This window comes from Channa argus, chromosome 7, assembly GCF_033026475.1.
Source record: "Channa argus isolate prfri chromosome 7, Channa argus male v1.0, whole genome shotgun sequence".
NCBI classification, from domain to species: Eukaryota; Metazoa; Chordata; class Actinopteri; order Anabantiformes; family Channidae; genus Channa; species Channa argus.
This window is the reverse complement of record NC_090203.1, coordinates 10,416,558-10,443,147: the sequence shown is the minus strand read 5'-3', so window position 1 is coordinate 10,443,147 and position 26,590 is coordinate 10,416,558. Positions and strand designations below refer to the sequence as shown.

Here is a 26,590-nt window from a genome sequence, read left to right as displayed (position 1 = left end):
AGGTCATTTCCAGCCTTGTGATGATCATTTATTCACATGTAAAGAGATTTACCTATCCCTCATAGATGTGCACAGCTTATAGAGACATTATTGAGACACTGCATGTAATAATAACACAATTACACTGACGTGTCCTTCAATTCCATAACCCTGACAAATATTGAATCATACAGAATACATATCATATATTACATATTCAATTATACGTTGGCATCATGTCACTAATATTTGTCATTGACACTTTGAACAAATTCTTCCAAATGCAGCACATTGACCAAGTGTATGTGTCTTAAAAGTCTGCTACAAAATTATATATTACCCCAGTTGACTTTTAGGTTTTCACTACACAAACACTTGAATGATGACTTGGATGAAAATCAATGGTATCCTAAATAAAATAACTTGCATATAGACTATTCATACACTGAGTTTGGAAAACTTTTAACCCAATTTTAGCTAAAAGTGTTGTGTTGTAAACGTGCTACACTGGGGTATTTGAGAATAGTGCAATTTATTTGGGTGGCACAGTCGGTGGTCAGAAAACAGTGTAGCTGTGGGTTTCCCCATACCCTGCGTCCTGCAGGTACTGCTCAATGTTAATTGTCCCTGACACCTTAAGGACTTTGTCAGAGGCACTTTTCTCTCCTGAAATGAGCTTTCGCCTCACATCAGCCAATGAGAGTCGATCTTGAACCTTCCACTGGCAACAACCCTTAATAATTGAATACCTGAGGGCAAGAGGGAGAGAAAATAGTGTGAACTTAAAAGCACATTTGTTTAATAGCTGAGACTTGTAATTGATGAATTTGCTTCAGGTTTAGTGTTTTACTGTCAGAAACACACACTCACAGTGTGCCGGAGCAGTTGGAGGGTTTTTTCAAACTTTTCCCTCGTTGATGAAACTGCAGAAGCTCATTAACTGAGATTTCTGCAAATGGAGCATCACCTGGAGAAGAAAAATACCACATGTAGCAGATAGGACAAGTGATATAGGGTTGTGAGAATTATCTAGAAATGTGTGTGTAGTTACTTTGTGATATAAATGTAAATTGTGAGGATTTGACAATAAATTAATTGAGCAAATAATTGATAATAAAATAACCTATGGGACAATGGCAACTTTTGGCAACTATCTTTCCATAAGTTAAAATTCAACTTACCCAGTGTTACCATTTCATACAGTAAGATGCCAAATGACCAGCTGGAGGAAGACACACAGACAAATAATAGTTAGAACCTTTCATGAGGTTAATGTCATTAAACAAAAATTTCACATCTTATCCTATTCACCTACAAATAATTCAAGCTGACCACACTTTTTTGTTTCTGGATAAATTCAGGCATAAAAATAACTCACACATCACTGCTCTGAGTGGCAGGCCTTTTGGCTAAAATCTCTGGTGCCAGCCATTTCTTCATGCAGGAATCATCTATCTGAGTGGCTGCCTGGTTCTTCCTCGTGTAGACCCCATGCAGGCCCCAAAGCTTGGCTGTGAATTCTTTACTGACCAGTACGCTGTGGGCACGAATATTGCCATGGAGAAGATCTTTGCTGTGAAGGAACTCCTGAATAGGCAAGAGGACAACTGCGCATGTCATTCACGTCATGTGTTTTAATAATACTGTTAGAAATCAAAATCTTATTAATACCTTGCAGATATTTCTCATACTACTTTGTTAAGACATTCAAGATCCCTAGAGACTGAATCCTACTGACTCTGGTGATTCCCCTGACCTTACCTGTAGCTCCACTATGGAGCTAAAATTTAAGATTTTAAGTGTATCTCTACAACCACAGAGCATGGGAAATTTTCTACAGGCATACGTGTTTTCTAATTAAATTGTAAAGGTGGTAGCATTTTGGCTTATACAGGCTAAACTAAAGACGTTCCCAACAGCCTCAGCTGCAATGCAATTTCCATTCTCATGAGCAAATCCACTTACATCAGCATGTTATGTTAACATGCTGACATGCTGGTGTTGCATGCATAAATTAAATGCTACAGCTTCCAGAGCTGGTAGCTGCTGTAGACTACATGTGTTTATCCGTGGCCCACAAATTGAAACTAATGGGAAGTCAAAGAAAATTAGTGTCCTTGCCAGTTTAGGATTGCAGACAAAGACAAAGATGTTTTGGAAGACAAATCCTGTCAGTAAGACTTAGATGGGGTTAGGATTGATTTATTTCAGTGATTCCAAACCTAAAATATATTTATTACATATTTATTAGCATACTGACCAGTGCTGAGGCCACCTGTATGGCCATGGCAAATATTCGCTTCTCAGTCATCTCACATGGAGGATCCACATTTTCCTAAAAGAACAAACACACTTTGAAAACACACAGGCTTTGAAATGACAGTTTATTTTTTTAGTTTAGTAAAAACAATACCAACAACACTCCCTACCTGCCTGCATCTCCATAAGAAACTGAGCAGGTCTTTGTTCTCCAGCTCCTCCAAAACAGTCACCAGTGGAGCACGTAGGGAAATGACACCAAGAAGCTCTGGTAGGAAGGGATGGGGCCCAAGCTGGGCCAGGAAGGACGCAAAGCTGAGAAAGTTGTGCCTTTCTGTGGCATCAGCAGAGTCTGTAGATGGTAGAGTGGTGTTAATGAACAACAAACTTTGTAGCTGACAAAGCAGACAATTAGGAGCTCCGACCAGCAGCTGACAACAAATGTCCCTTTTAAGTGAAATTTTAACCTTCCTACCATTTAGCACCCGCAGCAACACGTTTCTGTTCTCCATGCGGGCCCTGTAGAGGGACACTGAGGAGTCGGAGCGCAGTGAGAATAAAACAGGCAGGGCAGTGACTAGGTTGAAGGACTCTGGCAGCCTCTGGCGGGGCAACTCCCTGGGCTGGACAATGGGAGTGAAACTGGGCTTGAAGGTCTGTGATGGGGGGGTAGGATGGAGAGATGGTGTGCTCACAAGCATCGAGAGGTTTTTAGAGGGGTAGGTGTTTGGGGGGTTGAAAGTGGAGTAGGAACTGGGCATGTCCAGAGCGATACTTTCATGCTCCAAAACATTGATACCTGGTGGAGCTATGCATTGGGAGAGACAGATAGAAAAGTAAGTGAATTCAAAGAAACCATTATGGAAAACTGAAAAATTTTAACATGACTGTAGTTAAATTTAACTATTAATCTTTTTATCTAAACATAGATATACACAGCACTTTCAGTAGTGATCCAAGGGGTTAAAATCAATTTACACCAGATACTAAAACTTGCCATTTCCTGCTAATTGCTGCTCTTCGATTTAATGTATAAAAAATAAGAATGGTCTGTTTCCCCAAAACAAGTTAGGCCCATTATCTGTAGCAAATAATCCAAAACATAAATTAAACCCCTTATTATATGTTTATATACTGTGAAATGCTACACAGCTTTAAAATGTATAAGGGATCGCTGCTTTCGCATTCAGCTAGAACTCCTAAACACTGAAAGATGTTCAGTATACAGGAAATGGGCACATTTTGATCCAGGCAAACTACCACCAACTTACCATCAATACCATGCAGTGGTCTTCTGGACTTTGGATTTGAGTGTTGTGGGCGGTTACGATTGACTTTCTCTGGACAAAAGCGCAGGAGTAAAATGAAGATCAGAGTGACCAAGAAGCTGGCCAACAAGAAGACAGGCACAACAATCACCTCCTGCTGGTTTACTCGGATCACTGCAATTAGGAGCAGACAAGAGGAAAGTCATTAAGTGTGTACAATGAATCAGCCAGTCTGTCTGCCAGTCTGTCACAGTGGCTGCAATGTTTGTCTGTAAAGTATGTGCTGCTATGTTTGTTCATCTTAACAAGGCCTGTAAGGGTGAGTCCACGTTGGAGGCCCACACGTTTCCTCTCCGCTCATTAAACTCACCACAGACGGTATCACCTTGTTGGCAGCCTGCTGATAATGAAGACATCCTGGTAAATGTGAAATAAAGGGTGATTCAACAAATTAGCTGACAATATTGTTTTTATGGACAAACAAATAGATGTACAGGATTAGAAACTACAGATGAACTGACAGTTGTAATCCTGAGCCCCATTTTGACTCTATGTAATAATAACAACATGACTTTTACAGGTAACAAGAACTAGGTGTCTGAGCAAACTCGTAGCTGAAATTCAGGACATTCAGATGTTCTATCACTTTCTCTGAGGTATGCCAAGCATTTCTTTTCTTGTCAGTCAGGAAAAACTCTTGACACTTCACCGAATTTCTTTTATTCATTTTATCTTGTAGCACAAAACTCCGATCCTTCAGAATATACAGTATATATCCGACTTCTGTTGTTTGTCATTTTTTTCTGATTAAAAAAGATATTCTATGGGACTATTTAAAGGCACAAAAACTACCAAAGAAGAAGAAGAAAACATGCATTATCACTAACTGAAGCATTTATTATGCATTATTTATAGCTACAGTACCAGAACAGCGATGTTAGGGACCAGAAATCACCCTGCAGTACTGGGAAAAAATTTTTTTTTTTGAAAGTCTATGTAGTTTGAGTTACATAGTAAAAGCTTGTATTAATCAACTTGTCAGTATGCTACTCTTCACAGCACCATTAACAATACCGACAGCCCGTGTGAAAGGAAACACCTGCAGTAAAGAAAACCCTTACCTCAGGTCCTTCAGTTGTCTCTCCCAAGAAAATACTAGATCCTGTTAGTGCAGGCTCATGTTTTGTTTGTTCACACTGTCAGGTCCTTTTACACAACCTCCCACCTCAGTGTTAACTCTGGGTTCAGCTGTGTTTGTTCAGATCTTCATTCCCTTCTTATTCTCAGGTGATTTGTCAGGCTCAGGGGATCTGTGCTGTCTGCTTGTCTATGTTACACCTTCAGCGTTTCCTAATCTCCACCCTCCTTACCACCTTATCCTTTTACTTCTGTTTACCTCTCACGTCTTCCTCCCTTTTGTCTCTTTCGCACTTTGAGCTGCAATGCATCAGGTGTATGGTTATCCACTTTCTTGCCAAGCCTTCCTTAGTTAGTTCTACCACATTCTGTTATTTGTGTTTCCTTTTAAAGCTGACGTATGCCAGCTACTTCTAGCCCTGCCTTTCTCTTCTTGTTTGGGGAAACTGGTCCTACTGCTTATTGTGTTGTATTATAAGTCCCTGACCTTTTGTTAAGCATGTTTGGCTTTCATTGCCGTGAAACTCGTGTGACAAGTTCTGCCATCTCTGGAGTAGTCATCTATAATCGGCAAAATGTTTTTCCAGGTACAGAGATCAAACACATACAATATTATGCACACTGAAAAATAAATGGTAAGCTGAAAAGTTATATATTTTATGACAGTTTAGACTTTTGTCTTAGAGAAAAATATAAAAATCTATTAAAAACAGAAGCATCTATGCTCTTATATTGGGAGATTGATTTCTTGGTTGGAAGTTTGTGATGTACAGTAAAAATTAATCTGATAAAATATTCCCGAAAAAAGGAAATTTATGTTAAGGATTTAATTGAAAGAAAACTGTTATATTTCCTAAAGTGCATACATGTTGTTTGAAGTAGTGCAGACACGATAGGAAAAGATGTGGAGGAAGAAGCAACACATGTTCAGACAAAGAGAACGTTATAATACAAGAAAAAGAAAAATGTAGCATGAATAAAGTTCTGCAACATTATTCACGTTATGTTCTAAAAATCAAAAAAATATAAACAAATGGAAGTTGGCAATTTAATAAACAAGGTACTGGACTAAGCAGAGTAACCAGTAACAAGGCACTGCACAGCCAAACATAACCATAATCTGACTCCTGTAGAGTCAGACTGTAGGCCCTAGATTCATATGGAGATAAGACATGCACCACGCTTAATCGTTTTATCCGTATACCACATTTGCTAACAAGTAGAAAAAAAAAAAAAAAAAAAAAAAAAAACTAACACACATCCCCACCTAAAATTAAAATGTATAAGCTCTGTGTAAAATTAGGAATAAACTGATTTTTTGCTATACTATGTTTAGATACATGGCATGACGTTTAATGTATTTCATCATTTAGATTTAATGCAAAATCCGTTATCTACTATGTACAGCGTCCTGTTCAGACCTCTGCTCGACTTCCTGCCCATGGTTTTAAACTCAGGAACTTAACGCTGTAACCACTGATGCAAACAGAGATTTACGATGTGTCAAAAATGTATTTTCGATTACTATGAGGTTAAAGAAATGAAAAAGTTCAACCTTCCTTTAATTGGAACACAATTAACACTGCAATAATATTAGTTTGTATGTAATTTATTTGTTATCCTGGTCTACTGAAAAAGTGGTGCTTCATGTCAGAAGGCACAGCAAAGAACATGCTTTGTAAGTATTAGATTCCAGAATGTGTGAGCACACTAAGAGTGTTTGAAGATGGCTTTCATCTCACAGCTTAGCAGCTGATTTTTCAGGCTGAGGTCCCAGCCACTTCTCTCCTGAAACAGAATAAAATGAGACTGAATTGACTAGCTAATTCTCAGATGAATGGCGACTCACAGCGAATGCAACAGTAGATAAGAGCTGTGTGAAGTGTGATTTTGAATGTTATATTATCACTTTACAATTACGTCTTTTTCTATTTATTAATGATAAATATTTTATTGCAACCCCAATTCCAAAGATGCTGGGACAATGTGTATAACAAAAATAAAAATAGAATGCAATGATTTGCAAACCTCATCAACCCACATTTTTTGCACAGTAGAACATAAACAACATATCAGATAGGGGTTGTAATTTCGAGGAGAAGTGGGAGTGATTATTAGTCTTACCAATGCAGTGGGCCATGAGCTCAAATCTGTCAGATCCAAAAAACATCTCTGGCTTTCCATTTATATGACACACCACCATGGGGAAGCCAAATGCCTGGGAAAACGCAGCAGGGGAGACTATTTTCATTATTTTGTAATGTCTTGTGTGTCCTATCTGAATCCTCACAGACAACTAAGGGACAACTGACCCCATATTTAAGTGCAGCTGCTGTTGTGCTTTTCAGTTTGTCTTTTATCTCCTTTGAATTAAACAGCTCCAGCACTTCCTTAATCTCACTGCCAGACAATCCCGCTTTCATTGCTGCCTGCAAACAAAGTGTGAATATTAAATAATGTTTAAGATTATTAATGCAACCAGGCTGAATATTTTGATACCTCACACAGGGATGCAGGTTCAGTGATGTCTTTGTCCTCACTCCAAATCCTCATCCACAGCTCCCTGGACACCTGCTCCACCTGCTTTTGTCCACCCTTCTCCCTCTCTTGCACTGCTACTAGAAAGCGCATTGCAGACAAAGAACCTGGGCCACGAAAATAGCACAAAGCAAAAACTGAAAGTTGTTATGTTGTTAGCTTTGCTTTTTAATTTGTGTTTTACTAGCAGTACCCCAGATCTTATTTAGGTAATGTGTGCCACTATGGAAATTTTTAGATTGTTTCAGCTCATTGTTTTGAACTTTTAGTGTCACACTCCGCATTTTATCTGGTGACCACAAACTTAGGGTCTGCGTAAATGTTTGTCCTTTGGGATCATCGTCCGCATGTTGATTTGACGCAACCCTCCCCAATTTCTACCAGTTGCCCATAGACATTTCCGCATATAGCAGGGACCGGGGATCGAGCCACTGACCCTTTGGTCTGTGGATGACTGCCTTTACCAACTGAGCTACAGTTGCTTGTCTGTGTAAATAAAGAACAAAAAATTATAAACAGCTGCTGCCCCCATGTGGGTAAAGTAGTCATTAACATTATCACTTTAACTATAACAAATTTAAAGTTAAAGTGTTTAAACTTTAAGAAATTTAACTTTTATCCAAAGAGACACAGGTGCATGTACAAATCAAGCAAAGCCAAATCATAGAGAAGACACTAGAATCAAAAGTACCATTAGGAATAAAATGGTTTAAAAATTAGGCTACAACTAACACCTGTTCTCATTATTGATCATTCTACATACATTTTTCTTGATAAAATGCTTTGTTTTGCCTCTAAAATGTCAAATCAAACACAATCCAACCCCTAAAGACATTGCACCTACCATTACTATATTACTATTATAGATGATAGAAGAAAAATCAACAATTAACGGTCATCTTGCATAAGAGAAGCTAGGTAATTCTTTGAAAAAGAATGATCAATTTAAAAAAACTGTTATTTGAGCTGACGATGTACATGTTCCTCAACGAATGTTTTGGTCCAATTAGCACAGAAATTGCAGTATCCACAGAGAAGGAGCAGAATTCAGAAGGGTCAGCACTGATCACATCATATGCAACTGGTGTTTACCTTTATTGAACATGGTATCTAAAGGATCAGATGGAGGATGCAAGGGGACCCCAAAGTACTCTGTCAGGCGGGCCAGATCTTTGCTCATGTACATGAATTTGGTTGGAACCACAGCTGGAGGTTTGTTGCCTGTCGTGACAAATAAACAGTACATGACAGTAACACCCGTGGATAAGAAACAGACAACCTTCAATAGTTGATACATGTTCCAAAAGTTTATTTGCCTGTAGCTTGCATGATGCCACCCAAAAAGGCAGGTCGCAGTTTCAAATCCATGTTCCACACATTTCTGTAGCGGCACATCACCTAAAACATTAACCAGAATTCCTCTGTGTGAAGTCTAGGGGCTGATAACGCCTGTTATTTCAATCGACGCAGATTTTTTCTAAGAAGCACAAACCTCAAAGCCAAGCCAGGAGTATGGAGAGATAACGTCGTAGAACAACTCGATCACCTTCTTGGAGGTCATATTCAGGTCCGCTGGTTCAGGGGTTTTTACTTTCAACATCAACGTCTTAAATGTGTGTAAACTTGCGTGGCCTTCCCAGAACGGTTCTTTGGGCTTCACTGCTAAGTGTGTCAGAGTTCAAGTGCACGATGTAACTTATAACCAAGTGCAGTGCATTCCAACAAGTCTGTGGTTTTACTCTAGGCTAATGTTTAGCTAAAGTCGCTGTTACCACAGACTTACATAACGGAAGTTAGCTTTAAGCTAGCTACAGTTAGCTGGAACTGCAAATCATTCAGATCGGCTCTCTGACAAGGTCCGACCGCCACAACTATATAGTTTATTAAACCAAATGCACAGTCACATCTTTGCCCTCCACTAGAAAACCTGCACAACCATTATATCGCTTTACGTCTCCTACGCAGGCGTAGTGCTACTGATTCCTCTTCGCTTATTTAACCTGTAGATGACAAAAACCCTTGAAGGGTGCAGTACCTCCACCTACTGGACTGAAGTGTACAGCAATATTTTGGCATTAAAAATAAACAAGCTAAGTAATATATAGCTTAAATTATAGGATTCCTACATACATATTTCCAAGATACATTCCCAGAAATTAAGTGTTATTTTGATATTTTGAATTTGTGCTTCTTCTTTTTTTGTCCTTATGGCTTATCCCGTGAGTTCAGGGTCGCCACAGCGGATCATGTCCGCATGTTAATTTGGCCCAGTTTGTTTTACTCCGGATGCCCTTCCTGTCGCAACCCTCCCCAAATTCTACCGGGCTTGGACCAGCACTGCACAGCTGGGGATGGAATTGAATTTGTGTTTCTACTCCACCATAAAGGGAGACAATAACTCTCTGAACTAACTCTCTGAAGATGTAAATATTGGTACATTGCAGTTTAACGTTTTTCAGTTTAACTGCTCAAAACCAGATGCACTATCTTTATGGCCATTGTCATTGTATGTGTCATGGAAGTTCTAAACTCTCATCTCACTCATCTTTGCTTACTAGACTGGGGTAGACCCAGTAAGATTTTACATGGAAAACCTAAAATGCAGTTTTGTTGTTGATTCGGAATTATTCAGTCTCTTTTCAAGTTCACATATAGTTTTTATTGGCAAAAAGTGTTTAAGCCAGAATAATAGTTTTGGTAAATGGTAAATAGTCGCTTATATAGCACTTTTATCGAAAGCACTTTACAATGTTGATTCCTATTCACCCATTCACACACCGATGGTGGTGGCTGCCATGCAAGGTGCTCACCTGACCCACTGGTAGCCACTTGGGGTTCAGTGTCTTGCCCAAGGACACTTCGACATGTAGCCAGGAGCAGGGATCGAACCACTGACCCTGTGGTCCATAGACAACTGCCTTGACTATCTATCTATTTTCGTTTTAAGTAGAAAGTAACAGGTTTGAAGAAAGGTTTAGGTTTTAAAGTTTTTTTGCTGTCCTGGTTGTCTTTGCTGTGCTCTAACTTATGTTTAGTCCTCTGGTGTTTTACCACAGAAAGATAATGATGGTAACCTTGTTCTGGCTCCTGCCCCATGTGTTTTACATTATTTTACATGCCTGTTATATCAATATCTTATTATTGTTGGTAATTAATATTTGACCATATATCCACATTGTCACTGCATTTCACACACTTCTATGGGCAGGACGTTAAAGTTCAACATAATAAACCTGTATTATACAGCCTATGATTTGTAAAGGAATAATTTCAAATTGTCTTCTCTTTATATGATGAATTTGTCTTTAAATACTTTATTTATATACTGTAGTTAGGTAACATTCCAACAAATTTAAATCTATTCACACCATCATGAATAAAAATATATATTACATTAAAATGTCACCTGTACTGTACCATAAATTAAACAGGCCTATACTTCTTCTGTTTCATAAGTTTTATTTCCACGTCTTGCCCACGTCTGTCTCTTTCCCTTTACCTCTTAACATACTTTTCTACATTGATGAATGTAAAGATACATCATGTTTCAGTGGAACTGTTCTGCTAACAATGTTGTACATTTCACTGAAATACAATTTAAAGATTCTTATCAATCTAAAATATCACTGCTGTGGAAGTAAAATATGTATGTTCTCAGAAACACTATTTACTTTTACACTGTATTTACATATAAGTCATCCACCAGGATAATAAAGTAGTAACCATATAGGCTAGCAATTTTTATATGTATATTAATGTCTAAGATCTACTTTAGAATGTTTCCCTTTAAGTCTCTTCTTGTGGACTTGTTTGGTTTGTGAGTTCAGCTGGTCCCAAACTGTCAGAAAGAGACAGAGCTCCTGGACATTTGTCACTGAAAAAAAGAGAACACAGTTATGTGTACTGCTAACACAGATTATACAAACCATAATTGTTTTTACCCATTTCTATCAAGCCTTACCTCTCTCCATTTTTCTCTGTCTGTAAAAGAAATAAAAAATATGAATCTTAAATAGTAAGTGTTTATTTAGAAAAACACTTTCTGTTTAAATGTGGATTTTTACTTTTGGCTTCTGTGATCCACTGCCACCAGTCTTCCTGGGTACTACTAGTGTCTCAAATGAGTGGCTCCGCACTCGGATGGCCCTCTAATAGTAGATTCAAATTTTAGAAAGTCCAACAAAAACAATTTAGTCAAACGGGATATAGTTTCTGAGACTTCAAATGTAGGGGAGCCCAATATTCACCTTAAAGTTTTCAATGAATCCTCCACTCCCTTCAGACACCCCACGTGCCCCATCAGAGGAAGGGAGAGCAGAAAGTGATTGATCCCCCATCATACACTGCGAACGGGTGGAGAGTTCGGCCTGCAGACTCTCTAGAAGCGATGAACGAGTGCGGAGCTTCATGAGAGAGAGTCAAACAAATTTGAGGTCAAAAGGGCAGAGAATATGCTTGGAACCTCACTTATAAACAACATGAATAAAAACAGTTTTTCTTCTACCTCTAGTTTGCTGAATCGCTCAGCCTTATAGCAGGAAATCTCTGCATTGATGAGTTTAGTTAGAAGGAATTCTCTTAGCAGAGAACACTAAAAGACACAACAGAAGAAATGAAGACTTGGGAACCCTCTTAGTAATTTGTTATTGATTTGTTAAATTGACAATGGGTATATGAAGGCATGCTAAAATCAAAACAGGCAAATCAAGCAGAAATGAATATGAGGAAATGTTAGGCAACAGCATTGAATTGGTAATATAAGAAACACGGAATTAGCTGTGCTCTATTGCTGTGTCCTCAGACAAGTGTGACAATGAGACAGTAAGTTAATGAGGAAGTTAGGAACCAGTGTGCAGATTGGGAGCACACAGCAACAACTGCTGGACAGACGAAGGAAAGGCAGGTATTAAAATGTGAATGCTGCTACAACATGTATTTTTTGATGTATTAAGAAAAATAAAAGCAGCTGGCACTTGTTGACCTCACTATTGGTCCCTACATCTTTGAAGACCGGAGGGTCTGGGAGAACTGGACCAAAACAAGGAACATCCTCTCTGGCTGTGACAGACACCTGTAGAGAACAGAAAAAAAGTGTTTGAGCCTGACTGACATTACTGGTTAATAATGTGAGTGGGCAGAAGTACATAGAGAAAGACTAAAAAAGTACTCCACTACAATAAGAAGTGCCACTTGGTAAGTAAAATACGATATATTGTTGGATGCTTTGAACTGACACATCTATTAAAGATAAGTTGGACTATATGAGGCTTTTTTATGGTAAATTGGAACACATAGATTATGACAGATTTAGTTTGTTTTCACTCACCTGGTATGCAGCTGCTCCTGTATCCTCCGCCCTCTGAATTCTCCGGACCACCAGGAAACAGTGCAAGAAGTGAGACTTGATAACATCAGACAGAAAAGGAGTTTTGCCCTCCTGATAGACCAAAGCTACAATGTCATTACCAATGTGTCTTTTTCTTTGTAACTGGGTATAAAGAGAGAGAAAGAGAAAAAATAGTGTCACCGTATGTTTCAGAAACCTGTTTTCTAATAATATGCTTATTGAAACAGTGGCTAACCTGCTGTGGGTCTCCCTCTGTGAAAGGCAGCTTTGTTGCAACGTGGAACATGATTTCTCTCCCATGAAAGGAAGTGAAGACGGCTTCGGTGCCAGTCTGACCATGACACACATCCAGTCCTCCCCTGAAGCTGAGACAAGGAGAATTCACATGATTTTACACACTGCATGTGTCACTTCTCCAGCTTACAACATCAGCATACTCTACCCGGCAAAGCCCTGCAGTTGTATCGTCTCTCCCAGAATTGACAGGAATTCTTTGAACTCTTCACTTTCATCACTGTTGCTTAGTATCTCTTCCTCTGTGAACTACAGAGAGATGGATCTTGTCAGAGAAGGAACGGTTCTCACACGATTCCACATTTCAGTCATTTTTATGAATGCAGGACACTGAGACGTAAAACAGCAGGTTTCCTTACCTGACCTTCCTTTTGATACAAAATGCCAAACTTAAAATTTGGAGACACTCTGTGCTCATCAAATGCAGTTATAAGTTCTGGAGCCTGTGGATCAAGTGACAGGTAGTCGTAGGCTTTGAGAGGATTTTTCTAAAATAATATGTCGTTCTTTTTTCTATTCATTAAAATTAGAACATTACCTTCAGGTAGCTGACCACTTCAAACTTTGAGAGGGTTACTCTATCACATAGCATCTAGACAAAATAAAATGGTGACTTTATAGATTTCTTATAATTAGTCAACTGTCACTGGTAGAATATAATTATTTACGTCACTACCTAAAAGTACAAATCTGAGTTATTGGATAATTTATCATGCACTGCTAGTTTATTACTTTACAGAAGTAAACAGTTAACTTTTTATTCCTTTTTAGTTTTAAGCATGATAGTGTATCAACAAGTAAGAACTGGTTACATTTCCATGACCAAAATAATTTATTTGATACCTTTGCTAATTCAACAGCAGATGGGATGTTGGGGAAAAGAGACAAGGAGAAAACTCCATGCAGGGAGCACTCCTTCATTCTGTGACACAAAAGACAACGTTCAATTATCTCATTACAAGTTTATTAAAACTATGCTCATTCTTTCTCTGTCATTAAATAATTTAGAATCACTTTCAAGATCACTTAAATTGCCAAGTTACTGACCATAAATTTCACCCGTTCATGGTGTGAAAGTGAGGGTTCACGTTTTCTTGTCACCCCAATTTAAGTTGTTAGATCCAAATGAACTGAACTATTATTGCAGATGTACGGTTATGTTTTAAACTCATAATTTAATTTGAGCATAGAGAAACTTCCTAATTTGATGAATATGAACACCCCACTAGTGTCAAACTCTGCATATTGAAACATTATAAATGCTGAAATGTTTTTGAAGCTCAGAATATAAAACACTGTCTACAAACTAACATGGCCAAAGGTCTTCACCTTAATATCACCCGCAGCTTATTCTCGTCTTCCTCCAAACAGACAGAGAGAACCAGAGGACCTAAAGATGGATCCACCGCTATGAAAGAGTGATGGTACTAGGAAAGGAAAAAGCAATTGTATTATAAATACATATTCTACATAATGTACTGTATCCCTTGAGATTTTAGATTTACTAACTCGCAAGCGGAAGAACTCGTGGTAGATTTTGGCCTCTCCATCTCTTTCCATGATGTCATAGCTCTCTGGACCAAAGCCAAAGTGGGAAGAGGTGGGACTCACATCTGCAACCCTCTCCAGTGGGGGGTCTATCCAGTAGCCCCCCAACTTCGAAGGTAGGATGAGTGGCAGTTCTCCACCTATTGTTAAAAGTTGAGACTAAAACAGACACGAAGAAGCACTTGAGCATGAACCTTAGGGCCTGTTTTGTCTTATTTAAGGAAACCCACACCGGTTTATATTAGCATATAGATTCAGCTTCTCAGGTTAAAAACTAACCTTTAGAGGCAGGGGGAATTCACATCGCTGCTCATTGATTCTGCTGCCCTGATGGACAAGAGGAGTATTGATGATAAGAAACTTCTGCTGCTCAGAAATTGCTGGACAACACAAGATCAATCACACTGTAACTCACCTGCAGCTTTTCAATGATTTCAAACAGCTCTGTGTCCTGTTATGAACGACAGGCAGCAGACGTCAGAGAGAAATGCAGACAGAGAGAAAGGGAAGGTGAAACATCGGGTGGAAGAGGAACATGACAAATACATGAGCTACAAGTGGAAACTCCCTTCTCAAAATTGCAATATATGGCTATTCATACAATAAGGGGTACAGCTGCATGCTGGGCACATAATGTTATATCACCCTCTGATTGCTGCTAGCAGAGAGGAAAGGCTTGCTCTGACCGGCAGGAGAGCCTAGGATGTCCAGTAGGCTGTCCTCTGCAGATTCAGGTCTGCAGCAACAGGTTGATATAGGAAGAAAGCACAATATATTGCTTCTTATTCAGCTCACAATACAACTCACAATCAGAGCTCACAATACACAATAAAGTTTGAATGTTACCTTAAAACAATTGCAACAAAATGGACAATAACGCCTCACCTCGTTTCATCCGCACATGGGAATCTGTCCACACTGTAAACAAGGAAGTGAGAACCACTCAAAAGATCCTCTTAAACAGACAGGATTCCTTATGTCAAAAACAATGTTGTTTATTCAGTGTGTGTAGCAATTCAATTGTCTTTTTGTAGAGAGTGTCAATGCTAATTTAAGAAAAACAGATTCTTTACTCACCCTTCATACGCCCCAAAAGTAAAACTTCTCTTCCTGGAGAAGGAACTGTCATTCCTCTTTTCTCTCTCCATGCCTCTAGTGTGACTGTGGATGTATGTACATGCCAGTTTGCTGCCGAGTCAATCAGGGCTGGTTAAGGCTGAATTAATTCACCCTATCATTCTGTCACTCCTCCTCCTCTCTGCCCCCTGCCTCTCACTCATTTAAGCTTCCCTTTCCTCCCTCCGTCCTGCTGTCAGCCAGACAGGCAGCATTAACCCACTCGTGGTCACAGGTGTAGCAGCTGACAAAAACTATAAAACAGAGGTGGTCAGGCTGCTTCGTGCCATTCATCCTCGTGCTCGAATAAACACTTTCTCAGACTGACTGAGCTTAAAGATTGACTTATAAATAAATAAATAAATGACAGAGACATTTTTTTTCTGGACCTGTTACCCTTTGAGTTAGTAAGGATCATTAATTATTGACAGCACACACAGTGAGGGTGAGGAGATAGACAGCAGGGGAGGGTGAAGTAGGCCTCAGGAGAGGGAGAGAGGAAGACAAAAAGAGACAGACCCAGAGAGGAAGAAAACATATTTAAATGGTGTCTAACATGTATAATTTACACTATGTTTTGGTTTATTATGTATGTAATGGTACAATTATATAGTTGGTGGGAGAAGTATTTATAGCTTGTTAAAATAAAACATTGATAAGCAGACAAATCTTTAGGAATGAAGAAAAAAAGAAATTGCAAAATGTTTTTTATATGTTTCACTTCTCTCTACTGTTTGATTTAGAAATATTAGCAAAACATTTGTTTAACTTCAATTGTTAGTCAAATAGAGTGAGCTTATTAATCGGAAATGAATGAATGTCACAATTTTGTTTGGGATCTCCTTCCATTTTTTTAAAAAAAGTTTTAAAGTCCTTGTGTATTTCCTAACCAAGCACCTTCCTTGGTTATCATTTTGAGTCAGTTTTCTATATTTTTGTCCATTAGGGAAACCTTGTTCATTAGGGTACTTAAAAAGTTGTTCCAAATGACATATTTTAGCTTAACTTTTAACTTAAAATACAATAATGTAAACAGTTGCTTTTTTAAATAGTGAACAACAGCAAATCTCTTGTGTTGTGTAGCCCAATTGGCATTGGCTTAAAATAAAATAAAACAGAAATACATGAATAAAATAAATAGAATAAAAATCATAAATGAATGACATACTCTTACTTAATAAACCGCTGTTTAGTTGACTTTGACTAATTATCAAATGAATATAAATCATTTTATTTTAAATCACATTTTGTTAACTCTTTTTGTTAGTTGCGCCAGTGTTTATTTATGCCAGTTTTCAAAACTGTCACTATCAGCTGGTCACTTATTTACAGAATCACATTCAAATTCAAAATGCCCCCCTTGATGCCAGATAGGTGGCACCTGTAATAGGGAGGGGATTGGCCATTTTCAACGCCACTCAAAATGCACCGTGATCTTACTGGTCTAAATCCAAAGTAACGACCTGTTTGTCCCGCCCTCTTTTTGTTCAGGACTGCATACCCCGCGGAAGTTGGTTGGAGAAGTGTGGTCGAGATGTTGTTATTAATTTGCGTGAAATCGGGTGAAACACACTAATACTTCGTTGTAGTTTTGGCGGACTCTGCTATTCTCTTGTACAAATAGAAGAACGGTAAGAGTAAGGTTGTGAAGGAATCATGTCTGTTATTTTCATGCAAAAAATGAAGGGCGCTCAAAGTTGGCTAGCTAGCTCGTTAGCATTGCTATTTAGCCCCAACCTCTAGGTTGAGGTTAAATACAGTTGGCTAACTACACTTTTTTTTAGATCAGTGTCTGTTCTCTATAAAAGCATGTAACGCTACATATTGCGTTGATGTCGGTTTTTATTACATTAACCTGCACTGTTTAGCTAGCATTCATGATTGTTTTAGTTTTGATGGGTTCACTATTGTGTCGCTAGAAAACATGCTCTTGATTCATAGATATTTTGTGATGCTAATTTAAATATAGTTAATAACGTAGCGATATGCGAGAGTACAGCAGTATCATAGGGTACCACGATACTGCGGCATTCCACAATATGTTCTGTAGTAAGATGCTGGAGTTTTTAAGGTCATGGTAACGTTACACATTGATATTTGTCCTGCACCTAGTCTGTTGGGGCAAGATGTTGGAATGTGGCATGCTGGAGCGGGAAAGGAAGGCTCTTCGGAAACGTTCTGCTGTCCTCTGCAAACAGCTGGTGGTGGATGAGATGCTCATCCAGTCCCTGCAGGCAGACGACATCCTAACCGAGAGCATGGCTGAGAGCATCATGGTATGTAAACACTAACACCTCTGATAATATTACCTTAGGGAAACAGTTTGTCAGCAGATTTTTTTTTCAGGTGACAATTAAACACTTGTGTCAGCTGTCTGTTCCTTTTCGTCAGCATTAAACCCAGGGATTAAATCAGTGTTTTTAAACCTGCCATTCAGAGCCGCTAACATAAATATGTGGAGGTGTAAGATGATCACAGGAATCATATGTGTAAGATATTAGAAACTTTATTTTGTTAAACATCTTCAAGCAAAAGTACTATTTGGCTGAACTAGAGGGTGGATACCCAAACGAAGCCCAGTGGGACCCTTTGGTACCTAAAGGGATCAGACAGGGTCCTGGCAGAAATTTAGAAATCAGGTTCGGGTTGGTTTTGATCACAGAGTTAGGACAAATAGGACAAATACCAAAATGAGGAGCCTGTAGTGGGTTTGTGTATGTACAAGGTAAAAAAAAATGCTCAGGTAAGGTTTGGACATGAGATGCAATTGGGCTTGGGTTGGGTTCAGCCTTTTGCCTTCTTTCCAGCTTGTGATTACCATATGAGATGCCCTTTTACTGTCTGCCTTAATATTTAGTTCATTGTTGAGCCAACCTAATGGGAGTGGCATTAGTAAAAGTGGCACTGATGATGGTTTATCTTTATTAGGGCTATTAGGATGGAAAATGATATCAGGTGAAGTAGTAATCTCTTTTAATAAATCTGTCGGTGATCTTTGTATTTGTTCTCCTATAGGCTGAGCAAACTTCACAAAAACGAAGCTGGCGTTTGTTACTACTTCTACCAAAGCGAGGCCCCAGAGCCTTTAGCAGCTTCTGTGCAGCTCTGCGAGACACTGAGCAGCAGCATCTCTGTGACCTGCTTGCACAGTCACCAGAAAAAGATGGCAGTGAAGGAAATATTGAGGTAAATGAACATCAGTGCATATCAACAAACACATACAGTACACAACAAAAAGCTACATATAGCAGAATCTTAATAGATCTAGTGCAGTGCTGTTTTCTGCTCACAGAAGATTCAGCATGAGGAAGAGCCAGAGAGAAAGGCAGGTGGGTTGGTAATGGAGACAACAGCAAAGAAGCGAGAGGTGAGCAGAGGGCCTACGATCACTCAAACATAGCTACTGCAGGTTTCACAGCTGTCAGTTTAGTGACACATTCTCAAAGAAATCCGGTTAATGAAAAGAAACTCAAAAAACATTATGCCATAGTTACGTGGTCTTCTGCAGAAATCCTTAGTAGCCAGAGAGGAAAAGAGCGAGGTAACCAGCACCACATCACAGCCAGGCCAAGCCTCAGATAGCTGCCAGTGGTCAGAGTCATCATTCAGAGGATCTGTCCCTGTCAGGTTGGAGGACAGGAACAAAGAGGGACAGAGGATGAAGAGCAGAGAAAGTGATAAGCAGACAGATGTGAGAATCACAAATCACGTTCATCCTACATTGGAAATCCAGATGGTGTACTTATGTAGTAACACAGCAGGCAGTAGATTCCTTAATAGCTACTGTATTTTTCCAGTTATATTCATCCAGAAGACAACAGCTGCTGTTACAATAAAAAACTAAATCCTTGATTCTTTGCCTTTCTTTTTATCTGTCTAATGTGGCTTCTATTACAACAGGTAATTTTTTTTTCCCTATTTGTTCTATTTTGTGCATTATTTAGAATTTGCAGAGGTTTGTGGATTCTCCCCTCCCACTTCCCACACAGGAAGCTATTTCAGCCAAGAGAGCACGCACACATGGTGAGTGGTCTTGCATTCAGGCCCCTTTTCTGATTAACATAGGTTTCCTTGTGTCCAGTGTTGTCAAAATGTTAATATCTGTTTCTTTGGAGACACGAGGGGGTATCCGGACAGAAGGGTGATTTGTTAGTTTTTGAGACAGGTAATTCAACATATCAATGCTCAAAAATAATCCATAGGCAGTGCATTTTCTGATTTAACCTATTGACTGAGAGAAATGTAGCTGTGTGCTTGTGCTAGAATTTTGATACTGTTGGTACCTGCAGGTGCCACACCCAAAGAGTGACTCATTCACAGCTCTTGCAGCATTAAGTTTATTGTCACACCACTGCTGGCAGGTGTGGACAATGAAAGCTTTACATCAGTGTTTTAATTTGTAATCGGTAGATGTCCGTGTCATGGCGATGTTTGTGTGTGTTGTGTTTACATCAGAGTCCATGGAGTTTAGCCTGGATGCAGATAGTCCCATCAACACACCTGTGCTCCCATGCACTCCAGAATTTTACCTCTCACACTGCCAGCAGGTAAAATACTTCCCCTGGTCAGCTTAATAGGTATGCAGTGGGCCTGACAAGAAATGCATGATATAGACGACTGAATGCAGAGAGCCATAAAATTTAAGGATTGTATCTTGTACTAATTTGTGAAGTACAACCCCAATTCAAAATAATGGGATAGTGTTGGGTTGATGTGTAAAACATAAGTATTAACAGAATTCAATAGAACATAAACAACATATCAGATGTTGAAACTGCATGACACAGTAACACATTTCAAAAAAGTTGGAATAGGGTGATGATCACTATTGTGTAGCGTCCCCTCTTCATTTAACAATGAGTCTGTAAACATCTGGTAAGTGAGGAGACCAGTTTCTGGAATTTTCTGGAGTCCTGGGCCTTTGTTGCTGAATTATTTGTTTTTTGATGCACCAAATGTTTTCTATTGATGAAAGGTCTCGGCTGCAGACAGGCCAGTTCAGCACCTTGACCCTTCTTTTGCTAAGCCATGCTATTGTGATGGATGCAGTATGTGGTTTAGCATTGTCTTGCTGAAATATGCAGTCTTCCCTGAAAGACACATTGTCTGGATGGGAGCGTATGTTGCTCTAAAACCTCTGTGTATTTCTCAGCATTAATGGTGCCTTTCCAGATGTGTAAGCTGCCCACGTCTTATACTAATGCACCCCCATACCATCAGAGATACAGGCTTTTGAACTGCCCACTGATAACAAGCTGGATGTCCCCTCTCCTCTTTAGTCTGCAGGACATGGCCTCATGGTTCCCAAAGAAATTTTGATTCATCTGACCACCGTAGAGAAACGTGTCTGTTTTTAATGCAGTGCTGCCTGAGGGCCTGAAGATAACGAGCGTCCAGTTTTGATTTGGCCTTGTCCCTTGATCACAGAGATTCCTCCCAATTCTCTGAATCTTTGATGATATTATATACTGTAGATGATGGGATCTTCAAAGTCTTCGCAATTGTACATTGGGGAACATTTTTCGAAAATTCTTCCACAATTTGTAGATGCAGTTTGGCACAGATTGATGAACCTCTGCCCATCTTTATATGTAAGAGGCTCTGCCTCTCTGAAATGCTCTTCATACCCAGTCATGTTACTGACCTGATGCGATATAACCTAATTAGCTGTCAAATACTCCTCCATTTGGGTTTTTTATTCGCAGCAATTACTGTTCCAGCCTTTTGTTGCCCCTGTTCTTTTTTGAGATGAGTAAAATGTCTGTTTCAACATCTGATATGTTTTTACACATTGTCCTAACTTTTATTTAATTGGGGTTGTAATCATGTAATCTATTCAAGTAAAATGTCTTTTTAGTGTGGTTTTATATTTATATTTTTTCCATATGCTTTGTAATTTCTTAATTTCTCATTCATATTTTTTGTTTTCCCTTTTCCCTCTCCAGTCTTACAAAATGAGCTCGTCCCCTCGTGGCTTTGCCTTGGTGATCAGTAATGTGACCTTTGACCCTTGTTCTGCTCCTGACCTTGACCCCAGGAAGGGAGGTGAAGTTGATGATGAGGTCCTCAGGAAGGTTCTCACAGAACTGGACTACTTGGTTACTGTGCACAGAGACCTCACTGCTCAGGTAACACACACCGACACAGGTAGAATATGTATTTACAAGGCATTATTTAAACAACGACCCATCCATTTAATTGTCAGGCATAGTAAAAAGGAAGTTGTTAAAAGGAAGAGGAACAACCTCGTGACCTTGAATTATTTAGAGACAGTCATATATGACCAGTGTTTATAAGAAAATTATTTTATTAGGATTTATGTCTTAGTTCCCATTTTTAGAGCTGTTCAGAGTGACTATGCTGCTATAAATTAAACACACTTTCCATCCATTTAACTCAACATTAAATTAGGAAACTCAGACACAGTTACTGCTTATATTCTGAGTGACCTGTGTAACCACATGGTTGCCTTACCAACCTGATGCAGGCTACTCTTTGTCATCCAGAGTTTTCCTGATTTCTCATTCTTTATGTAGGGCATGAAGACATGTATTGAGAGCTTTAGCAGACAGCCAGACCACCGGACCATGGACAGCTCTGTGGTCTGTCTGCTCTCACACGGAGTGGAAGGAGCTGTGTATGGCACAGATGGACAACTTCTGCAGGTGTGTTTTTGACACTTTTGTTTGTGTGTAGAATGATATCAGAAGTAACAATACACCTTTTGCAATTTTTCATGTAACCTCTTTGTCATGTGGTCTTTTTCAGCTGGACTGGGTGTTTGAAGCCTTTGACAATGCACACTGTCCACTTCTGCAAAACAAGCCAAAAATGTTTTTCATCCAGGCCTGCAGAGGAGGTAAAATGCTGCAACTGGGAGGCAAAGTTAAGCGAGACCAATAAGGAGTAATCCACAAAGTGTGTTTACTGAATGTGTGTAAGAGCAAGTGAATAGATAGATGCCAGCTTGTCCTTTCATGTGTCCGGATGTTCTGTCCCATGGGACATACAACCTAGGGAGCAGTTTCAAAGCTGTCCATCAACTACACAATTCCAGATGCTGTGGACCACAGTGTCAGATTTCAGTGTTCTGCAGTGTTGGTACAATATTGTTTCATAAGCATGTAATTTGTGACTTGACAGTGCTAATTAGTTTGTTTGTGATGGATTTTCTTGCCTGACTTCCAGTACACAGCTGATCATGCATCTGACAAATCCTTAGGTCCAGCCCTAATTTAACTAGACATTATTAGACAAAAGAGAATCACGTGTTTTAATAACATAAAAATGTATTTAAAGCCCTGGTTTATGCACTAAATATTTAAAAAGTAAAGTTAACTGTTAGAGGCTAAATTGAAACCTTGTTTTTCAGAGGAGATGGACTGTGGAGTAGAACAGATAGATGGACCAGCAAGGACCTCATCACCGAGCTGTGAACAGCACGATGCTGGGAGGGAGGGACCAGGAGATGGAGAATCGAGACATAGAACGGACATGGGAAGGCCTAGGATTAAACTTCCTCAGCGTTCTGACATGATCTGTGGCTTTGCATCTCTCAAAGGTCAGAGAATTTGTAAGTTTGTAATTTTTTGCTATTCTGTGTTGTATTTCTTTTTTTGAAGAGCAAATATCACATTGGTGTTTATAACTTACTCAACAAAGACTTTATTGTAGTTTAACATGCCACTGTTTTAAATAAAGCATGCAGTCTGTGTTGGGGGAGCTGCAACCAAACCAATATGGGAAGATATTAGTAGCTTTAAAGACCTAATTCTACATATTAAATCTGTTTTAGTGTTAGTTCCATCAACAAAAACTATGATGAAAAAAGCCTATTAATAATGACTTTTTCATGATATGAAAAAAATTTAGTAAGTAAATACTTGCTTTTAAAATAAGAATTCTGATTAAATGTTTTATTTTTATTGGAACTGAATAAAAATCGATGATGTCAGATGAACAGATGGACATGATGAAATTATTCTTCTCATGCAAAGTTTTAGTGACTTGCAGCAACTGTGGAATCACAAATGAACTCTTGATCAGTTCCCTCCACGACTTAAAACATCTCTGGTTCAAATGTTAATGTAGTTGCAGAACAGTTAAGTATAGGAAGCATATTATATTCAGGAACATTACCTATTTATGTATTTTGATGTTATTGGTTCTTGGAAGAAACAGGTTTATTAACTTAATTATTCCACTAACTATAATATTAGAAAATGCAAAAATTATTGCCTGCGTGACAAATATCAGAGTCTACTTAACCACTGCTCATCTCTGCTTAAGGCTAGCAGCTCGAGGATATACCTGCAAGCCCCTAAAAACACGGATTAAATAAAGACAATTTCTCTGCTTCTGCTTTATTTGATCATTTGTTTACATCCACATTGATATTTTACATGTTGGCATGAATTAATGAGTTATGGCTTCTGTTTACACTCATTTTAAAACTTGATACTCCATTTGCTCTGTCTCCTTGCATCCATAGCTAATGTATTAAGCTGTTACTTATTTATGTATTATCTTCTTACTCAAGGCACGGCAGCCATGCGAAATACAAAGAGAGGATCCTGGTTCATCCAGGATCTTAACGCAGCGCTCCGGCTTCATGCCAGGGACACACATGTTGCAGACCTCCTGGTGCAGGTGAATAGAAGTGGCGTCTTTTGGGGTGGGGGGGGTTCCTTCAAGACAGTACTGTAAAATTCTCATCTCTGTCACTAGGTCAACAGGCATATCAAGGAGCGAGAGGGTTACGCTCCAGGGACTGCCCACCATCGTTGCAAAGAGATGTCAGAGTTCACCAGCTCATTGTGCAAAGACCTCTACCTGTTCCCAAAGTACCAGCCCCAGTATTGATATACAAATATGCACATAATAACACACAGACCATTCCTAGCAATGAAACCTCTCAGTAGGAGCACAGAACTGCCACATACTCACACATTCCCAAGTTGCAAGTTCACATACAATTTTGTTCCGATATTTGTGAATATTAGCTTCTCCAATGGACATGCACACACACACACACACACACAAATCTAGGAAAGGAAGTGGTTCGAAGTGAGAAAAAGAAGTGATCGACTCAGAAGTGGACACTGTATTAGTAGGCGGCTTATTTGTATTGTTTGCGTGTGTGTGTGTGTGTGTGTGTGTGTGTGTGTGTGTGTGTGTGTGTGTGTGTGTGTGTGTATATGCCAGTTAGGAAGTTTAGATGTTTATCATTTTTAGTCAAAGACATATATTTTTGTTTTCTCACTGCACAGCTACTTTGAGGATTCACAACTCTCTTTTAATCTGTATTTTGTACACAGATATATTTTTGTGCCTTTTGTTTTTTTTATCAAATTGTTTTTATAAGGAATTTTTAATCCTGTTCTCTTTTTAGGTGTACAATGTTTAAATTGTGATTCTTTCTTGTCTCTAGTATATTGACAGGCAGGGGGCAGCCCAGCCGAGACAAATTCATTCCATCATCTTTACTAAATCAAAAATATTTATCCTTCAGTTCAAATAATCTTTTCTGTCATGTTTGCAGACCACTTTATTTTACTTGCAGTCAACTGCAGTGATAACTAAACAGTAAAGACACAGAATGCAGGTTTTAAACTCCTCTCTTCAGCCACAGCACTTTTTTGCCTTTTGCTATTTGTTTTATGAAGAAGAAAAACATTTAGAGGGCAGCTTAAAAAAAAGAAATCTTTGTCATATATTATTTCACTTTTGCTGATTGAAAATCAGTCAGCTGCTTTTAATGTTCAATTCGATTGAGTCACCCACTGCAACCCTGCAAATCTCTTCATGTATCAGCTGTGGTATTGTAAATGTGTTTCTGTCAGGGTGGTGGGCTGCCAGGGGAATGTGGTGCTACTTGTGGGGTCATACGCCTACTGTATGAACTCTGACCTTTACGCTAACTCTGACTACTAATAGTGTTCTCCCTGTGTGGTTGCTTCACATTTAGTCCATCTACTTTGTTTTACTATATCGGATATAGTAAGGTGCAAAACACGTGTTTCCTATGTCTTCCATAAACAATATGCAGTTTTCTACAAAAGCCTGTGCCATGTAAAAATCTATTAGACAAATGTCCATGGACATGATGGGGCTTTCATATTATACTGTAACACTTTGGCACCCTGCCCTCCACACGGAAAGAATGGCTATATGGCTCTGTTACTGAAGGTGGTGTGAGCATCGATGTTTACCAAAAAAGCCCTGAGCAGAAATAAAGTATGTTTTCTTACAGCAGTTTTGTACTAAAGAGAAAAGACAACATGTGATGGAAACAGTATTGATTGTCAACTATATGCTGCCATACTCATGAGATGGGGTGGGGGGGAGATTTTACATCTGTTATTGCCAATGACTGCCAAATGTTCTATACAATAAACAGGACGTGGTTTCTAAAGAAGACACATTTTAAGGCTTATTATTTTTACAGTATGAGTATGAAACTAAGTAACTGAGTTTGCTTGGGGCTGCATGTTTTTGTGCCTGTTTAAGGCCTAATCCTGTAGATTGTGTGTGAGGCCTCTCTATGAATGTGCACCATGGCTGCTCCTGTGCATGCTCCACTTTATTTGATCCTCCTTGTTGCTGTGTTTGTGTGTGTTGTTCCCGGTGTACAGCCTGTCCTCCACGTTCTCAGGTATAGTATAACTGGCTCCCCACTATTCCGCTGTGCTCAGGTCTCCCCGTGTTGTGACTGGGACGTATGTATCTCTCACACTGACTGCCGCCCAGTGATAATGTTCTTAGTGTATCAGATAGAGGCCCGGCCAGCTGTCCACAGTCATTCTCCCTTAACACACAAACTCACACAAGCTGGCGTCCTGTGTATCTGTGTGATTAAGCTGTTATGTGCTGGCACATGGACCACAAAGCAAGGCGGGGTTAGGGGGATCTATCTGTGCCTTTGTCATAATGGCTGCCTGTCTCAGCCTGAGAGGAGGAACTTTCCAATGAGTTACAGGCGTCTAGATTAACATGTGTTGGTAGGATAAAGGCACTTTGGGCTTTTCAGGTTTTAGTGAATGATGTGCAGCACATACACAATTTGGATATCTGATGCTACCACTGAGGTTTAGCAATGTGGAGA

General features: G+C 39.2%; 4 protein-coding genes across 10 annotated transcripts; 1 reads left to right on the top strand and 3 right to left on the bottom strand.

The window, feature by feature from the left end:
* Positions 1-13: 13 nt before the first annotated feature.
* Positions 14-5,311, bottom strand: styk1b (serine/threonine/tyrosine kinase 1b). The gene is made up of 10 exons (XM_067511664.1): positions 4,628-5,311; positions 3,877-3,923; positions 3,510-3,680; positions 2,714-3,046; positions 2,409-2,590; positions 2,240-2,314; positions 1,358-1,566; positions 1,161-1,201; positions 850-946; positions 14-728 (listed from the first exon to the last, which is right to left on the bottom strand). Exons 2-10 carry the CDS (start codon positions 3,920-3,922, stop codon positions 536-538), a joined length of 1,347 nt encoding a protein of 448 aa, XP_067367765.1. The 5' UTR covers position 3,923; positions 4,628-5,311; the 3' UTR covers positions 14-535.
* A 925-nt stretch (positions 5,312-6,236) lies between these two features.
* On the bottom strand, positions 6,237-9,165 carry LOC137130942 (glutathione S-transferase kappa 1-like). 2 transcript variants are annotated; one of them, XM_067511667.1, is made up of 7 exons: positions 8,674-9,165; positions 8,498-8,579; positions 8,274-8,402; positions 7,143-7,288; positions 6,956-7,072; positions 6,768-6,861; positions 6,237-6,431 (listed from the first exon to the last, which is right to left on the bottom strand). In XM_067511667.1, exons 1-7 carry the CDS (start codon positions 8,779-8,781, stop codon positions 6,382-6,384), a joined length of 726 nt encoding a protein of 241 aa, XP_067367768.1. In that variant the 5' UTR covers positions 8,782-9,165; the 3' UTR covers positions 6,237-6,381. The 2 variants fall into 2 exon arrangements, with proteins under 2 accessions (XP_067367768.1, XP_067367767.1); XM_067511666.1 differs by having other exon boundaries at positions 6,956-7,068; positions 7,148-7,288; positions 8,274-8,579.
* Positions 9,166-9,837: 672 nt separating this feature from the next.
* On the bottom strand, positions 9,838-15,808 carry rap1gapl (RAP1 GTPase activating protein-like). Of its 3 annotated transcripts, none has more exons than XM_067511661.1 (19): positions 15,448-15,808; positions 15,256-15,288; positions 15,016-15,106; positions 14,786-14,821; positions 14,650-14,697; positions 14,332-14,529; positions 14,152-14,249; positions 13,666-13,744; positions 13,361-13,414; positions 13,182-13,265; positions 12,971-13,071; positions 12,764-12,893; positions 12,508-12,669; positions 12,163-12,252; positions 11,686-11,772; positions 11,429-11,584; positions 11,246-11,329; positions 11,143-11,162; positions 9,839-11,055 (listed from the first exon to the last, which is right to left on the bottom strand). In XM_067511661.1, exons 1-19 carry the CDS (start codon positions 15,516-15,518, stop codon positions 10,968-10,970), a joined length of 1,710 nt encoding a protein of 569 aa, XP_067367762.1. In that variant the 5' UTR covers positions 15,519-15,808; the 3' UTR covers positions 9,839-10,967. The 3 variants fall into 3 exon arrangements, with proteins under 3 accessions (XP_067367764.1, XP_067367762.1, XP_067367763.1); XM_067511662.1 differs by having other exon boundaries at positions 9,840-11,055; positions 12,181-12,252; XM_067511663.1 differs by lacking the exon at positions 11,686-11,772 and having other exon boundaries at positions 9,838-11,055; positions 12,181-12,252.
* A 1,163-nt stretch (positions 15,809-16,971) lies between these two features.
* On the top strand, positions 16,972-25,903 carry casp2 (caspase 2, apoptosis-related cysteine peptidase). Of its 4 annotated transcripts, none has more exons than XM_067511641.1 (12): positions 16,972-17,117; positions 17,599-17,762; positions 18,502-18,672; positions 18,782-18,853; positions 19,431-19,509; positions 19,942-20,033; positions 21,432-21,614; positions 22,023-22,151; positions 22,255-22,345; positions 22,859-23,059; positions 24,026-24,135; positions 24,214-25,903. In XM_067511641.1, the coding sequence occupies exons 2-12, from the start codon at positions 17,613-17,615 to the stop codon at positions 24,346-24,348; spliced, it is 1,413 nt and encodes a 470-aa protein (XP_067367742.1). In that variant the 5' UTR covers positions 16,972-17,117; positions 17,599-17,612; the 3' UTR covers positions 24,349-25,903. The 4 variants fall into 4 exon arrangements, with proteins under 4 accessions (XP_067367742.1, XP_067367743.1, XP_067367741.1 ...); XM_067511642.1 differs by having other exon boundaries at positions 18,779-18,853; positions 22,859-23,047; XM_067511640.1 differs by having other exon boundaries at positions 18,779-18,853.
* Positions 25,904-26,590: the final 687 nt, after the last annotated feature.